Source organism: Abramis brama, assembly GCF_963993115.1.
Source record: "Abramis brama genome assembly, chromosome: 15".
Classification (NCBI taxonomy): Eukaryota; Metazoa; Chordata; class Actinopteri; order Cypriniformes; family Leuciscidae; genus Abramis; species Abramis brama.
The window spans coordinates 27,254,505-27,271,950 of NC_139977.1; the positions used below are offsets into that span (position 1 = coordinate 27,254,505).

General features: G+C 38.7%; 1 protein-coding gene and 1 long non-coding RNA gene across 7 annotated transcripts in view; both read right to left on the bottom strand.

Annotated features, from left to right (window-relative positions):
* The window catches only part of LOC311097492, a 35,366-nt gene extending 30,464 nt beyond the window's left edge, over positions 1-4,902 (bottom strand). Inside the window, exons 1-2 of the long non-coding RNA XR_014609264.1 lie at positions 839-4,902; positions 620-737 (exon numbers count right to left, since the gene is read on the bottom strand). This is a non-coding gene — a long non-coding RNA (uncharacterized lncRNA). The remainder of the gene's footprint in view (positions 1-619; positions 738-838) is intronic.
* Positions 4,903-8,770: 3,868 nt separating this feature from the next.
* Positions 8,771-17,446, bottom strand: part of LOC311097490 (putative E3 ubiquitin-protein ligase HERC1) — a 71,870-nt gene continuing 63,194 nt past the window's right edge. For all 6 annotated transcript variants that reach the window (XM_084137194.1, XM_084137192.1, XM_084137195.1 and 3 more), the window contains exons 68-78: positions 17,154-17,256; positions 16,824-16,993; positions 16,590-16,728; positions 15,842-16,008; positions 15,410-15,579; positions 14,362-14,527; positions 14,209-14,285; positions 13,410-13,662; positions 13,161-13,313; positions 11,058-11,363; positions 8,771-10,260 (exon numbers count right to left, since the gene is read on the bottom strand). In XM_084137194.1, the coding sequence (XP_083993320.1) occupies positions 10,075-10,260; positions 11,058-11,363; positions 13,161-13,313; positions 13,410-13,662; positions 14,209-14,285; positions 14,362-14,527; positions 15,410-15,579; positions 15,842-16,008; positions 16,590-16,728; positions 16,824-16,993; positions 17,154-17,256 (1,890 nt within the window). In that variant the 3' untranslated portion in view covers positions 8,771-10,074. The remainder of the gene's footprint in view (positions 10,261-11,057; positions 11,364-13,160; positions 13,314-13,409; positions 13,663-14,208; positions 14,286-14,361; positions 14,528-15,409; positions 15,580-15,841; positions 16,009-16,589; positions 16,729-16,823; positions 16,994-17,153; positions 17,257-17,446) is intronic.

The window sequence follows — 17,446 nt, forward strand, 5'->3', positions numbered from 1 at the left end:
TTTAATGCCCTTCCGATGTTTGTCCTTGTTTTCGCATGGGCCCGGTCTCTATTTTTCTGTAGTCACTCTGAAGTCCGAAGTCTTTTACATTTTACAACGGGTGAATCTCCAGTTGTCACTGGTGATTGTCGTTTGTGAGAAAAGGCTATAAATCTCCACCTCCAACTAACATCCTCACACGCAATATAGCCAACTAGCCGGGACACCTTCCTTACGTGTACAGATGTGACGTAATGACGCAAACACATGCTCGAATTTCCCGCAGACATCCACCAGTACCACTGGAATTAAAAACATTATTACAAGCTTACCATTTTGAACTGAGCTACGGCAAGCAGAGAGTTTTGAACACTGGCTGGTTATGTACTTGCTCAATTTTTTGGGGATAATTTTTAACCCAAAAAAAAGTTACGGACTGCAGCTTTAAGAAATACCTCAGCAGCACATTACAAAATTAACTTTTCGAGCTACACTCACTACCTGCTTTAGAAATAATCACAATCCAAATTTCATTACTAACAAGATAAGTGCCAAGATTATTGTCCGTCACTTTGCTGCGAACCCCAAGAGAGCAGGTGTACATGTAAACTCAATGCAGAGCTAATGAGGTTTTACCCACATGTGGATTGCTGACAGCTGTCATGAGGGAACAGAAGACGGAAGAGTCATTTGTCAACTTCAGAAAGAGTGACGAATGGAGACCGAGAGCCGGGAGAGGTCAGAGCACCTGTCAATCACTACACAAATGATCCTACAGTCAGGGGGTGGGGCTGAACATACTGTGGGAGATTTCTCGTATTCCTCTCTTTTTCTTGCTCACAAAGCTTTGTAACATCACCTCATGTTTGCTAATCCACCTCTTTTCATTCTCCGGGTACAGCAGATCCAGCGGGGATTAGGTGAATCAGAACCTGCCGAGAGAGAGAGAGAGAGAGAGAGAGAGAGAGAGAGAGAGAGAGAGAAACATGCACAACTGCAGCCCTATCTCAATCAACACACTGGCCCCTACTGGACAGGAGAGGTACTGCAGTGTTAATTGCTCTACACTTTCATTATTCATGCGATGATGTTCAAATCAAGAACTAAGACACACTAATAGTGGCATTATATATAAGAGGTGGCAAACAGTAATCACATATAATATTTAATAATTATTATGATAACTGTTTGCCACCTCTTTTTTTGTCAAGAACAGTGAGCAGCTTCATTGCTATGTGACAATATTAGGGTCATGCAAAAAAATAAACATACATAAAGTCATATTGACGCTTATATATATTGCATATTCAGAAAGTTAACTATAAGATAATATATTGTACAGATCCATAGCACTGTAGTGGGTTATATTCTGATAAGCAGGATGAAATATGATGCTGATATATTCTAAACAAATAAATCATCAACCACCAAATTAATATATACACAGTGTGTCTATTTCTGGCCCTCTGTGCATTCTTGCCGCCGCGGCTTTATGAATAAAATAAGGAGTTCATTATGCATTCTGTGAGAATATCTTAACAGTTCTCACCAGGAGAGGTGACAGGAGTCATAAATCTGCACGGTCAGATCTCAGACACACACACAACAAACAGTATCTATGTATATAAACAGAGACAAGGAAAATTTTACAAAAAGAAAAAAAAAAAATATTAAGAAAAGAATAACAATTGGTTATTCAATTATTCAGTTATTCAGACCCAAACAATTGGTGTGGCAGCAATCAGGATCAACTTGGGCAAGACAACCACTCTTAAAAACTTGTATTAGTGTATTGTAACAAGCCATAACTAAACACTTTTTGAAGCAATTTAAATCTATTTATTTTGCAATCCTAATTATGATCAATTACATGGCATTTTATTTTTTGCATTTTATTTTTTTGCCATTTACAACCTTCAGATCGGACCAGTCGAGAGCAACTGCCTTTTTATCCGATACATTATTAGTTAATTTATGTAGCAATTTCTGGTGTGCTCACACAACCGCATGATCCACTGGTGCACAACACCAAGAGCAGCCATCCTCACATTCCCACAGATCAAGAGTGACATGCACGCACACATGCAGTTGACTCTCAGTGTACGGGTCAGTTATGATGCATCCACTGTAAAGGCTGAATTCAGTTTCTTACAGTGCGTGAAGCAGAACAGATGCAAGACTTCACTTCTGCAGCATGTACAAGATTTTCCATTGTTTATTATGCAAATGCATGTTATCTGAGTGCTCTTGTACATGCTGCAGTGGTGAGCATGTTTGTGACTGTGTGTGGCAGAGATGATGATGCATCCAATATTTCACAGCATCATCTGCAGCAAGCAAACATTAGCTTATGTGACCGCAGAGAGTATCAAATCACCTGCGTCAGAGCCGGTTGTGTTGCCTTGGAAACAATTGGAATGATGATGTCACAAAGACATCACAATTCACATAGTGACCGCTCGTAGCACCATCCAGTTGTGGCCTGTTTTTTTAATCACAACTTCAGGACGCACAGAACAAACAACAAAGGCATTTGTTATAACCAACCAACCACATAATCCTCTTCATCTGTGCAAATAAAATACAATGCAAATACAACTAGTTTGGTGGAGGGGGAACCAAACGGTTAATGTTCAGCAATGCAGAAAGCACGGTAAACTTGACCAAGAGCTCTTCTGCAGTTCTTCTTCACTCAAAACAAATTTACTTATTTAGCCGCAACTTATTTTTCCTTCCAAGATTCAATACCACCTTTACAAAAAGTACAGTGGCAGTACCATGGTATCAGATGGGAATACAGTTGTACTGTATGATTACCAAAAATTTCATTTCATTTCATTTCGGATACAAAGATTATGGTAGCAGCATTCTTTGCAGTCCCTTGTAGATCCACCTAAATTCTATATGGTACTGTACATGAATATTATACTTTTTATGTAGTGGGGATGAACGGACGGACAGACAGATAGATATAGTAATAGACAGAATGGATGGACGGATAGATATATAGACAGACAGACAGATCAAACGGTAATAATAAAAAGACAGAATGAACAACAGATAGAACGATAAACGCTCAGACAGACAGATAGATTGAACGACAGACAGAAATAAATAGACAATGTTCGACAGATAGAACGATAAACGTTCAGACAGACAGACAGATAAAACGACAGACAGACAGATAAAACGACAGACAGACAGACAAATAGACAATGTTCGACAGATAGCATGATAAACGATAGGACAGACAGACAGACAGACAGACAGACAGATAGATAGATAGAGAATAGACAATGAATGACAGATAGAATGATAAATGATAGAAGGACAGACAGACAGAATGAACGACAGATAGAATGATAGAATGATAAACGATAAAAAGACAGACAGACAGACAGACACAATGAACGACAGATAGAATGATAGAACGATAAACGATAAAAGGACAGACAGATAGAACGATAGATAGAATGATAGATAGAATGATAGATAGAACGATAGAACAATGGATAGATGGATAGATGGATAGATAGAAAATTTGCATCTATCAATCACAGACAGCTGCGATGAGCTCCTTCTAAATACAGTATATGGTCACATGAAAAATATTACCGTTGATTCAACTTACCACTGACACATTTTACCCCACTCTCCCCTGTGTAAATACTGTACTTGCATTCATTTTTTACTCTATGCTAAACTCTAACTTGGATCCTGTAGTTTGTATGGGTTATAAATGACTCTGATATGCTAGAGTGAACTCATTTCTCTCATCTACATAAATGGGAACTCACACACTTCTGTTTCCCCATTCACATTCTGCTTTACATTACATGGCCTCTCTCAGGCAAACATGTGGGGCTGACTGCCGAGTGGGTTACATCACAGATCTGATTCAGACACCCTAATGCAACTTCTTTCTCTTTAGTTCTCATTCCCGGTCTTTCTTTCCGTGCAGTTCTTGCTCAGCAGGAATATTTTGGTTTGACATTCTCCAATGCCCTTTCTAAATTTGTGCGCTCTGCCCATGATAGATGAATGACCCTATAAAAACAGCCCTGGGCTGACGACTCCACCGTCCCTGGACCAGCTGCAAGGCTGCTGACTGCGGCGGGACTCTCTCACAGGTACATGCAGAAAACAGATGCCTAATAAGGTCAGCCAACAGAACGCTTTCCCTCTGCAAACAAACATTCCTGAGGAATGGGCTTCATGGATGCTGATTCAGCAATCAGGGCATACACTAAGTCACAGAGATAGCGGTACAATTAGGAGTTGTGCAGGGTCATCAATTAACCAATAAGATTAAATGAACTGAGTAAAAACACTAAAGATGGGTTAACGACAGAGCTGGCCCGCTATTTCAACCCCCTTATCTGAAACATTCAGGTACTTCCCAAGTAGTGTCAGGCTCAGATTCCAGGAATGTCTCATGCATAAATCCTTTACCTTCTTTGGCATAAATTGCACTAAAGTAAATTGCAATTATATTTACAGATAAAAACAAAGGCTTTCTTTTTAATTGAAGTATGTTAAAGGGGTCATATGATGCGATTTCTTGATTTCCTTTTTCTTTAGTGTGTTATGTAGCTGTTTGTGCAAGTATAAGATCTGCAGAGTTACAAAGCTCAAAGTCTCAAACCTAAAGAGATATTCTTTGTAAAAGTTAAGGCTCAGCCACACCTTACAAAAACGCTTCGTTTAAACACGTCCCCACAAATCTACGTCAGTGTTTTGGGGCGGAGTTTCATAACACCACCCAAATGTATATGCAAAGAAAGAAGGCGGAACTTTTATTTTCTGTGTATTGTTGTTGCCGCCGGCGCCGCCATGTCGTGGAGACGCTGTGTTTTTTGTTGCGAAAGCCAATCTACTTTGTTTGGCCTTCCAAAAGAGGACACAGTTAGAAAACCGTGCTTAAGCTTTATTTACAACACTGGTCCAGAACAGTACAACTAAAATATTCGACTGTGTGCTGCGCATTTTTTGGAGGACTGTTTCCAGAACCTGCGAGAGTACAAGGCCGGCTGTGCACAAAGGCTGATTCTAAAAAGTAATCTTTGCAAATAACGTTACAGTCTGGCGCTTCTGACTCACAGACACAGCCTGTAAGTATGCTTTCATATTTTAAGAATTTGCTACCGACTATTTAAACGCGAGTATTGAGCAGTATAGAGTAGCGCTTGTTTGTCGTTCCTACAGTACGTCCACAAATACAGACATGGTTTTATGTTTACATAGTGATCTCCTCCAAAGTTGAATGATCAGCTTGGTCATCTGCATTTTCCGGATCAGATTCGGGCTCGATCTGAGGTAGTACTGACATTATCACCTGTCATCATTGCTTTGGGAGCTGATGTTCAAAATATGGTAAGGGGCGTGACATTTCCGTCACACGCTTAAGGTTTTCGGGCCAATCACAATGCACTGAATTGCTGGCCAATCAGAGCACACCGCGCTTTTCAGAACGATGAGCCTTCAGAAAGGCGGGGCATAGAGGAGCAACAATAATGTGGTATGTGTAAAATAATGATTTTTTTTTAACCTAAAACCTCGTAAACACATTGCATTAAACCAAATACACAAAATAATGTTCTTTTTAGAACCATCGTATGACTCCTTTAAAGAACTGATAGACTTTCCCCTATTGGCTTGGACTGAATTAAACTCTTCCTAGGTTTTTAAAAACGTCAGCACACCGTTATAGCCTTCACTTATTAAAGTTGGTACACAACAGACCAATTAAAACATGACTCATGTTTTAAAGTTATAACTAAACTGTCCGAAACCCCTCTTTGACAAGCACCCACGAAACCCTAAGCATAATGGAATTACGGAATTTAGTTGGAATTAGATTTTGCTGACATGGTGAGGCATGGACTCTACAAGACCTTGAAAGGCCCACTGAAGTGCCTTGGAACGCGCAGCTTTGTATGATGTGTTGACGTAATTTCCACTGAAACAGGAAGCTAAGGCGGGACATATTGAATGGCTCCTCCCCCTTTTTAAATAGCCAATAGTGTTTACAGAAGATGTGAGTCCGTGGTGATGTCATAAAAATCCGTGATCCATTTTAGCGGAAGTGAGAGACTGTAAGTTCTGAATGCTTATATCTCCTAAATGCGAATTTTGTCATTGATTTGGAACACACCAGCTTATTCATAACCTAAAGGCTAACTTATTCATACTAAAAGCTAAACTTACATTTTAATTTCAGGGGGCCTTGAAGGTGTCCTGTGGTTTCGGCACCAAGACTTTAGCAGCAGATCCTTCAAGTCCTGTAGGTTGCGAGGTGAAGCCGCCATGGATCGAACTTGTTGGTCCAGCACATCCTACAGATACTCAATTGGATTGAGGTTCTGGGGAATTTGGAGGCCAGGATAACACCTTGAACTCTTCATCATGTTCCTCAAACCATTCCTGAACAATGTGTGCAGTGTGCATTATCCTGAAGGGCTGGACCCAAGGTTTACCAGCAGAACATTGCACAGATCATCTCATCGAACCAGGCGACCTTCTTCCACTACTCCAAGGTCCAGTTCCATGTACTTTGTTTTTTGGAAAGTTGAATCATTGCTTGGTTTAATATAAATAAAGACTGGTTTGCCGCAACAAACACCAATGGTGGTTAGGCTGTTGGTGATTGCTGGAACATTGCTGGAACTAGCATTGCATGGACCAGATTGTATGTTATTAGTCAAAAGTCTGGCTACCTCCAAATTTGATGATTTGAACACTGAAGAGCTTCACATAACAGCAAGTCAAGATCTCAAGTCCATGTCATCAGCAGAAGAGATGATGATTGCGACTCTTCAGGATGGCATGAACACAAGCACTCTAACACATCAAAGCAGTTGAGATCAGTGTCTCCCCCTCCTCTTTTCTCACTCCCTTTGATCCTCTCAGTCATCAGTGGCGGGTTTCACTTCCTCCCATAATTCATTGGAGCAAGTCAAGGATGCTCATTATCACAATCGCTTTCCTCTTGTCTCAGAGGATGGGTGGCATGCACAATTTATCAAAATGATAGCATCTCCAGAGGGGAACGAAATGCACCTCTTTGTGCTAACGGTGGTCTGCAACTTTAGATCCGTTTGGCCCCTTCTGCCCGCGTTTTCCACCACATTTAGCTTGATTGTACCACTTCAATACTTAGGGTAATCTGATTAGGTTTTGTTATAGGATGCATATAAAGAAAGATGGAGATAAATGATTTGTTTGTCTGAAAACAGGATTGTAATTGAGTAAAGAAACTAAAAATAAGCTTGTGCTCAACTGAATTATCGCAGCATGATAAGACAGAGCTCAGCTTGATTCCGTGAGGTCATCCGATAGACCCTGCTGCTAATTGAATATAGCGTACAGTCAGTGGCAGGGGGCATTTTTACAACCCCATCTGTCCAAAAAAAAAAAACATGGGAGGATGGAATCTGTAGAAATCTCATATGCATTACTTAATTATCTATTGTAAAACAACGGAAGAAAGATGTAGCTTCATTACAAGTTCTTTGAAAAAAGTTAAACTTATGAGTGAAGAAAATGCTGATATTCTGTTTTACACTTTGAAGGGTTTTTTTGTGTATACTGTATGTCTACAGCTAGCTAAAACATACAATACGCAAATACATGATTTGGTTTGATTCCAATTCACAAGCTTTTGATTTTATTTAGTTTTGATTCAGATTCACTTATGTATGTCAGTTATAATGTACATTTTGCTTACATATAAAAGACATTCTCTCTTTGCTTATTCTGTAATGCTACCATTCAAAAGTTTGGGGTCAGAAAGCTTTTTTTTATTAAAAGTTTTATCTCTTATGCTCACCATGGCTTCATTTATATGTACATGCAGTAAAACAGTAATATTGTGAAATGTTATTCTAATTTAAAAGATCTGCTTTTTCTTTTCAAATGAATATAATACTAAAGAATATTTTTAAAATGTAATTTACGCATGATCTTTCAGAAATCATTCTAATATGCTGATTTGACGTTCAAGTAACATTTCTTATTTTCATCAAAGTTGAAAGCAGCTGTGCTGTTTAATATTTAGTGGAAACCATGATTTTTTTTCAGGATATTCTTTGATGAATAAACTTCAAAACAACAGCATTTATTTGAAATAGAAATCTTTTGAATCAGTACAAAAGTCTTTAATGTCATTTTTTAATGTCCTTGCTGGATAAAAGTATATATTTTTTTATTTTTAAATCTTACTGACCCCAGACTTTTGAACGGTACTAACAGTATACAATACTACAGATACAACCAAATATTCAAGAATATACTGTTACTTTTTTATCAATTTAATGCATCCATGCTGACTAAAAATATTAATTTCATTCAAAACATTTGACTCTTTTGAATGGTAGTCTATTCATTAATATAAATATGATTCATAAGAAGATTTGTTTCAAGAATCAAAATTGGCCTACACTGGCTGCATGATCAAAATTGTTTGTGAATCAGACAACACAGTTCAACCCATTTGTTTTTGAACTTGTGTTGTGTTTCAAACACATCTTTTCTGTGTGTATATTATATATACATACTGTATATGTATAGCATGCAACTTCCAATCTTTTGGATGAGTAGACTGCTTCAGAGAGGAAATGCAAGGTTTTTTCCCTTTGTCTTGTCTTTGGAAATGAGAGACTCTGATTGCGCTAGAATATCTGGAATATAAACAGAAAAAACATGGCAGACATAAACAAAAACTAGCCTGTGCATAATCAGAAAGAAAAACATTTACAATCAAATTAAAGTGACTTACCAAGCTGACACAAAAGTCTGTACACAAAATTTAATTTACAGTACAGTGCATTTTCCATCTGAGAGGCCATCGTCAGAAGATATACAGTTTAAGTAGACTTTTTTTAATCATTCTTGTTTTATGGCTTAATCTAAAATTTAAGCATTGTAAAATGCCACCATATCGTAGCCTAATGAATCAGCCTTAAAGAAATCTTTCGTTGTTCAAGTTAGTTCTGGATACTAATATCAGTAGTGGCTCAGGATGAGAGAATATCTAGATAAAGGAGTCTGGAATCTGTAAATATTGTAGTGAATAAGATTTTCCTCTAATGCTAAAGCGCAATGCATACAGCTCTAAAGTGCAAAACAGCGCAACAGCCGCATTAGTCCTCATTCTTCTCTCTTCCAACACAAAAAGCTCACTCAGATAAATATTTTTTTGGGGAAAAAAAACAAACAAACAATAATTTAGCAATACTGTAAACCACCGCATACAGAAGTCCTGTCAAACGCATGTTCACCACATCAGTAAAAACAGTCAAAATATGTTTTACATCCAGCACTGAGGCATAGAAGCCCCGAAACACATGATAACACTGATGATCAATCAGCATAGCGTAACAAACCTGCACTCTCGCTCTGTGAGAATGCACAGACGTACACTAAAGTCACCAAACGTCTCCACACGCTGTTTCACAGTTGCAAAAAAAGGCTAAAATTCATTAAACCCTATATAATGTACAGCATCAGTACAGTATTTGGCAAATAAAAGTTGAGTGCACACGTGCATGGCATTTGCAAGTATACATTCATTTAAGATACAAGCTAGCTCCATACAAACGCCCCAACGACGTTTGCTCCGAGGCTCGTTTCCCAGTACTTTCCCTCCACCACTGAGTCAGAAGGTATCGCGTATAGTACAGTACAGTAGTTTAAAAGCCTTTGGCATAAACTGGGACAGGAAGCTAGCTGCCAAGTGCTCACCGACAAACCGACCCCAGTTTCTGTCGCTAGCGCCAAGAGAAACCTCGCGACCAATCTAGGCACAAGAGCTTGTAATGGTGGCGTAATATTTTTTAGAAATTCGTTTCTAGGAAGCAACATTCAGAGACAAGAATGATATTGACAACGATATAGACAAATGAATTGCTTAAATATCCTCCTTTTGACCAGGTGGAAGAACTGGTGTCTGCAGTGCATTCTGGGTGCTGCAGAGAGTACGTACGTGAGGCTTTATGACTGAGAATTGTATTGCATGTATGAGGAAGAAGTGCAGCCGGAGACATTTATAAGATTGTTATTGTGTTGTTTTTGTGCTTTGTTTTTGCAAGCACCGCATCAGTACTCCGTGTCAGAGCCGTCCGCTGGGTCGGTGTTGCGGGACAGCATGTAGTTGTCCATGTCTATGGAGGGGCAGTTGTGGATGGAATAGCGTAGGCGCTCAGCTAATATGGCCTGGCTTGTGTAGGGAGGGAGGCGGAGCTGAAAGAAACACGTCTGGGCCGTAGGAAGGCCGTTCATAGGCTGTTGAGAGAACATAAAGAGAAAGTAAAGACACAATGCACATACTGCATGGAAAGTACATACTACAGTATGCTGACTATGCCTTCCAGACACCTTTAATCAATCAGCCAGGCTGATTAATCATAGGCAGATAACTCTAACCCTTTCAGTAACTTCTCTTTTAGTTACCAAATCTACGGACTACGAACCTTTTCATAAAAAAACATTAATAATAGTATAAATAAAATAAGTAATTTCCAAATTCATTTTTGGGTGAATTTTAAATAAATAATTCTAAATTTTATATTCAAAAGTTAATTTCAGTGTAGAAATCTTGTCTACATCTCATTTGCAGTCATTACATTATTATATATTAAAATAATATTATATATTAAATTACCCCCAGTTTTATATATATATATAGTTGTACATAAAATTATCTGTTTATGCATTAAATTTATCAATGACACTAAGACATATACAATGTTACAAAAGATTTTTAATTCAAATAAATACCGTTTTTTTTTTTTTACTTTCTATTCATCAAATAATTTTTATAAAAATCAGCATATTAGATTTCAATTTCAGAAGGATCATGTGACAGTAAAAACTGGAGGAATTATGCTTTACCAAATAAATTATATTTGAAATTATATTAAAGTAGTTCAAAATCAAAATTTTATCAAATAAATGCATGCATACACTTATTTCAAAAACATAAAAAAATCTTACTGACCCCAAACTTTACATATTTTAATGAAATATTTAAGTAAAATAATATTTAAATGTAATATTTAATCATGTGACGGTGGTCTTACCCGATCAACTTTGATGATCTGAAACTTCTGTGTGATGTCTGCCGGATTGGATGGCAGTCTGGAGCGTCCGGACACAAAACGCAGGAACAGGACTCTCTCCTCATTGGTGAATTCCTCGAGGCTCTGCCACAGCCAGCCAATGAGTTGGTGGCTGTCGGTAACATCACGGTATCGTACCACCTTCTTCAGCATTTCCACAGAGACCTCGGGCAGGCCACAAACCAGCTGTTCCAGCTGCCGAGCCGTGAGCAGAGAGAGCAACGGGACTGGGATGATGGAGGACATGCCCTCCCTCACTGCTGCCACCTACATAAACACAGATGCACACTTGCTGCATTAACACTGCTCATGTTCTGTTGGCATGCAAGATCAGTTTATTGTCATTATTATACACTGCAGAGCCACTAACACTGCTTTATGTGGCATTAGTTGTTTTCATTTACCTCTACACATAGAGAGAGGTAAATGAGTCATTGAGTCAATCTGTGTGGAGGTTTGGGGTAATACTTATAAATGCAGACTATCATATGTTGCAAAAAAGAGTCATAAGGATAATTCATAATACCGATTAAAGAGATCACACAAATTTTTTAAATCAAAGACATTGAAATTCACTGATGTGGTTCATGTTCAAATAATGTATAAAGCATAAAACAACCTACTTCCTGGCAATATTCAAAAACTGTTTTTTAATAGAGAAGGGAGGTATAATTTTAGGGGTGAGTGCAACTTTAAACATTTCTGTGTCCGTACAACATTAAAAAGTTTTTGTATTTCTATATGTGGAGTGAAGCTTTGGAACAAATTAAGTTTAGTGCTCAAACAAGCATGACTCCGTTCAAAAGATATGGTTTTCACAAGGTATAGGGATGAAGAAGGTCATTGACTAGGTGTTCTCACAGTTTATTTATATATTTATTTTTTACACAATTTATTATTTATGGTGGATATAAACATAGGTAATTATGTATGTTATTTTTGTATTTCTTGGTGTGTGGAGATAAACAGATTAAGATGATCGGCCAACCGGATGATTTTTAACGAGTAGTGAAGATGAGGTAGGATTAAATAAGCTTATGCTTCTTCCTACTCCTTTTCAGACATGTATAAGTTAATATTGTTTTGCTTTCTGTTTTGTTGAGTATTTGTTTGTTTATTTGTTTCTTGTCCATTAGCTTTTATTGCATTATTATTATTGTTTCTTTTACATGTTCGAAATAAAGCCATTCATTCATTCATTCATTCATTCAGTCAGTTATTGTGGATTTTAGTTCATGTCTGTTAGCTTGGAGATCATCTATATGCTAATATGCTCCAAATGTTGACAAATTCCCTTTTAGCAGAAAAGTGCATTGAACATTTAGACATTTCCAGGAAAACAGATAAAATACTGATGATTTCACAGGTGTATGCACACTTTTGTACATAAAAATACTACACCATTATGAAAGGACTAATAAAGTTCCTCTATCGGCAGCCATTGCAAAGCTATTGTGCATTCTGACTAAATACGATGTCATATTATATTATTTCATAATATTTGTAATGAGAAGCGTTTAATAGCACCCTGCAGTTTTATTCTTTTTTAAATAATAACAGATCATAATAAAATCACATTATTATTATTATTATTATCATCATCATTTTCAGTTATATTGATTTAATTATCACAATATTATTTTTTTTGGCCAAATTGTCCAGCCCTACAAACAAGCACAGCAAACCTTTAAAATAACATTTGTAACTTTTTCACACATTTTACATTTTTTCAAAGAAAAATCACATATTTCCCCCCACACACAAATCGTTCAGCCCTAGTGAATTCCCAACATCTGATTATTTTAATCATGTCACTTTTTCAACATTATGATTTGACATATTATTTAATTATCATTATGGGGCGTCTCAAGATGGCAGTATGCAAATCATGCAGTACAATTCTTCTAAAACCTCCTATGGTGTTTAATGGGAAAAAAAACCCATATGGGTTTGGAACAATAATGGCAGAATTTCCATTTTCGGTTGACTTGTGGCTTTAATTGAGTATTTAGTGAATATAATCCCATTCTGTAAATACAAAGTGTCCAAAAGAGAGGCAGATACCTGTCTGTCCATCTCATGAAGTCTGTAGTGCAGGGCTCTCTCCACATAATCGTTCCTGTTGGAGAATGTCAGGGGGAAGTTATGCCCACCAGGAATCACTGGAACCAATGTGCCATCAGCACTGTGAGCCACAAACGAGTCCAGAGGGATCATCTACAAATCCAGAAAAAAGACCAGACAGTGAGCAAGTGATGTGTTTGATGTCTGGATGGGTAATCTCTATTAGTCTCTCAGGACTGTATGGCTCACCACTGTGAAGTTCTCTTCATTGATCGCGCTGTTGTCCAGGTGTAAGATGCCCTGAAGTGAGCGGTACGTGAGCAGGTCCACCTCCTCCAGGTCGCCGGCTCCCAGAGGAATGCAGCACATTTGTTTCCACACCCACGGCGCCAGGTGCAGATCCAAGGGCTTTTTGGTTCGAATGGCCACCGCCATTAGGATCCCCAAGAAGCGAAACTGCACCATGTGATCATCTGAGACTGCAGCTGGGCTCAGCAAGAACCTGTCCAGACAACGGAGGTTAGCAGAAAAAGAGTCTCTTTTTTCTTTTTCTACCAATACAGTGCTGCAGGGATGACGTATTTTTGTAGGCCAAAACCCAGAAACAAGTTAACATTTTAGCACTTCCGGTTTCAGCGTCCTGGGTTTTCAATGGCCCATCAACTGTTTGGTTACCAAAGAAATTCATATAGGTTTAGAACAACTTATTTACATCTTTTTAATGATGGTTATGTTTAAGTTATTTGACCGTGGTGTAGTTTGTTTATAGCTTGCATTTTCACTTTTTACTTCCGTCGATTGTATTCAGGCTAGTTGTGTTCATTTGTGAAGATTATCATAATGAACAAAACATGTAAGAATCATAAACTTTTGTCGGTCACAGAGCTTATTTTCTAAATTAGTCCAAAAGCAAATGAAAAAAAACAACAATTGGGTTTTTGTCGAGGGAATCAGGGTGATGCGAACTTCTGGGTCGGTCTACAAAAACCCATCATCACTGCAGCACTCTATTACATTCTGCTTACACATCCCAATGTCTACAACGTACCGGTCCGTGTTACTACCAACATCTGCAGTGCTGTTAGGAGTGTGAATAAGAAGGTCGACCACACCAGACTGCAACTCCTGGGAAAAGAGAATTCGGTTTTGAATGCATGAATACAGTGAAAAGCGACCCCCTGGATGTTGGAGTTGGAGTTACCTGGCACATCTCAGTGATGGTGTCATCAAACACGCCCCCGGCGTCATCCGCCCCCTCTCCAACCAACTTCACCTTCCATGCTCTGGAGGGCAGACGCAGCTCAGTAGGGTTCAGGTTCACCACCTGCTTGGCGATCTGCACGAAAATGGGCTTGCTAGAGCGCCCCCTGTGAATTTGGCAAAAACAAATCTTTAGCTAAAAACACGAACATTATCAACTATCTGTCTATACATTCTCTAATAGTGTTGTCAAAAGTACCGACTTCGGTACCAACTGGATACTGAAATTTTAAAAATGTGACGATACCAGCATTTCCCTCTAGCATTTTGAGCGGTGTTGAACTTTAACACCTCTGGTTGGCCATTGCGTTCACGCTCTCAACATGTATGTCTCTGATTGGTAATTGTGTTCATGTGCTCAACATCTAGTCTGTGATTGGCTACAATGATCAACGCTTCAAAGACATGTCATTTTCAGAGTGCTTACACAGATACACATGGGAGCATTGGAAAGCAGTCATCTATCAGCAGATCAGTCTATCAGCAGATATAATAGGGATCCGCTGATAGACGCCTGTGCTTTCCGTGCGTATCTGTGTAAACGCTCGGTATTGTCACATTTTTAAATTTTCAGTACCGACTTGGTACCGAAGTCGGTACTTTTGACAACACTATTCTCCACACTTCTTGTGTTCCTCTAATCCATTGGTTCTCAAACTTTTACGTTTGACTCCAAGGCCTCCTATTTTCCACAATAATATTGTGGCCCCATGAATTTTCCATCTTTTTTGTGATTTATTGGATAAGAATTAAGGATATGATTTAACTTTCTAATTTCTATCTGAAACAATATTTCTGAGCTTAGCAAAACTAGAAAAATTAATATTCATTACAAAAATTTCCATGGAGCTCTAAGATTTACATTTACAAGACTTTTCCAGGTCTAGAAATCACACTTTTAAAAGTAGGATAATTCATATATCCAGGTTTTTCACAATTTCGGTTTTATTTCGATTAATTGTGCAGCTTTGGTTAAATTATTCTTGCACCTGGTGGAGATCCGTTTGACTGTGATCTGTGGGCCGTAGGTCTTTCCTTGTGTCATGGTTCTGCCGATAGTGCGAACGAGAGGAAGAGTGTTGACTTTCGGGGACAGGAGGCCTCGGAGTTGGCCTTGTACGATGGCAGCGGTACCTGAGCTGTAGCGAGAAGCATTCACCTGGAAACCAGCCAGAGAGTTACATGGTCAGACAAAACCCTTGCTCAGATATCGAGCGACAGAGACCTATTAGTCTGGAGGTAAAAAACAGCTATCGTAACAACACTTTCACACTGGACACAAATTCAGCTGAGCTTAGAAAATGATGAAAGGTTCTTGGCAGGAAATCAGAGTACAGTTTCTTTCCAGTGAAACAGCAGGCAATGCAGTGATTAATATGAATGTGTGAGTGTATTTATGTTTTATTATTGATTATGCATACTTGACTGCGAGGGTCGAGGTTCAGAAGCCTCCAGGACTTGTACATAAGATCAGAGAAGTGGTACAGAACTCTGAGGCGGGTGTTTAGCACTTCAGAGCTGCAGTCTTTAAGGGCGTTATACTGCGGGGGCACGGACTGAGGCAAACCCAGCTGAATCCCTGAACAACCTGCAAAACACAGAGTCAGAGTTGTTGACATGAGATGCAAAAACAAATCTCACATCCAACTGCTGAGGAACTGATCCTAGAACAGTACGGTTCACTGAGAAGGTCAGAACCTATGGAGATGTTAAACAAGATGAATTATGCCAGGATTCAGCAGAAAAATATTGCATATCTGAATTGTGTATATTAGCGGATTTCCATACATTTTGACCAATAAATAAAGGATTTTTTCCAGTTGTTTGTGAATACTAGATAAGGTATTCAGAAATCATTCTAATGTGCTGATTTGGTGCTTAAGAAACATTTTTATTATCAATGCTGAAAATGTGAAATTATTTGTGATAATATTTTTTTTAAAGATCCTTTAATGAACTGGATGTTTTTCAGAACTAAATGTAAGGTTTGTGCCACAGCTGCCCTAAACTAACAGTATTGGTGATAACCAAAATATTGTTTTATGTTTCTGTAATGGTTAATTCACCAGTATGTGTAAGCTCTTTAGTCACAGTTGGCGTTCCAAAAAGTTTACTTATGAGGTTCCAACCCAGCTCACAAGGATTTGTTTCCAAGCCTGTGGTGTGTACCTGATGCTCTGGTTGACAGAGCCGGTGTGGTCCAGGCCGAGGTATGACAGCGTCCAGCAGAGATCTGCTTGATGTTCTTGCCCTGTAGAACAGTAACTAGAGCGGGCTCTTTGACGGGATTGGAATGGCCCAGACCCAGCTGCAATGTACACATAGAGGACATAAGCTCAACTAAATATTCACCCAATCACACATGATGGTAAAGGGTCAGTGCAGTATTTCAGCTGACTTTACCTGGGCCTCGCAGTTGCAGCCCCATGCGTACACGTCTCCGGTGTTGGATAAAGCAAGAATGTGCTCGCAGCCCACAGCGATGTCCTCAATAAACACTCCCTCCAAAGCAGGAATAATCTGTGGCCGGTTGTGATTCTTTAGCATGGCGTCCGGCAGACCTATCAGACGCTCTGTGAAAACATGCACACACATCAGGGCTGTCTTAACATCATAAAGGTGCTTTTGAAAAACACACAGTCAGCTTTACGTTCAGACATCTCATTTCAAAAATGTAAATGATGCCACATTTACACACAAACACATTTGGATGAAGATTCCTGAAGGGACTACCTTGGCCAAATGTGTAGACGTGCCCATCTTTTGCCAGAACCACTGAGAAATGCGTTCCACATCCAACCTTTTTGATGCCTTTATTGCAAAGAGCCTCCACTTTCTGCCAACCAATAGAAACGCAGGTCAATCAGCCAATGGACAAAACACATACAGTACAGTTCTGTTTGAAAGTTTGGGGTCAGTAGGATTTTCTTTTTACTTTTATTTGGTAAGGATACTTTACATTGATCAAAAGTGACCTTAAGGGCATTTATCATTCAACATTGATAATAATAATAATAATAATAAAT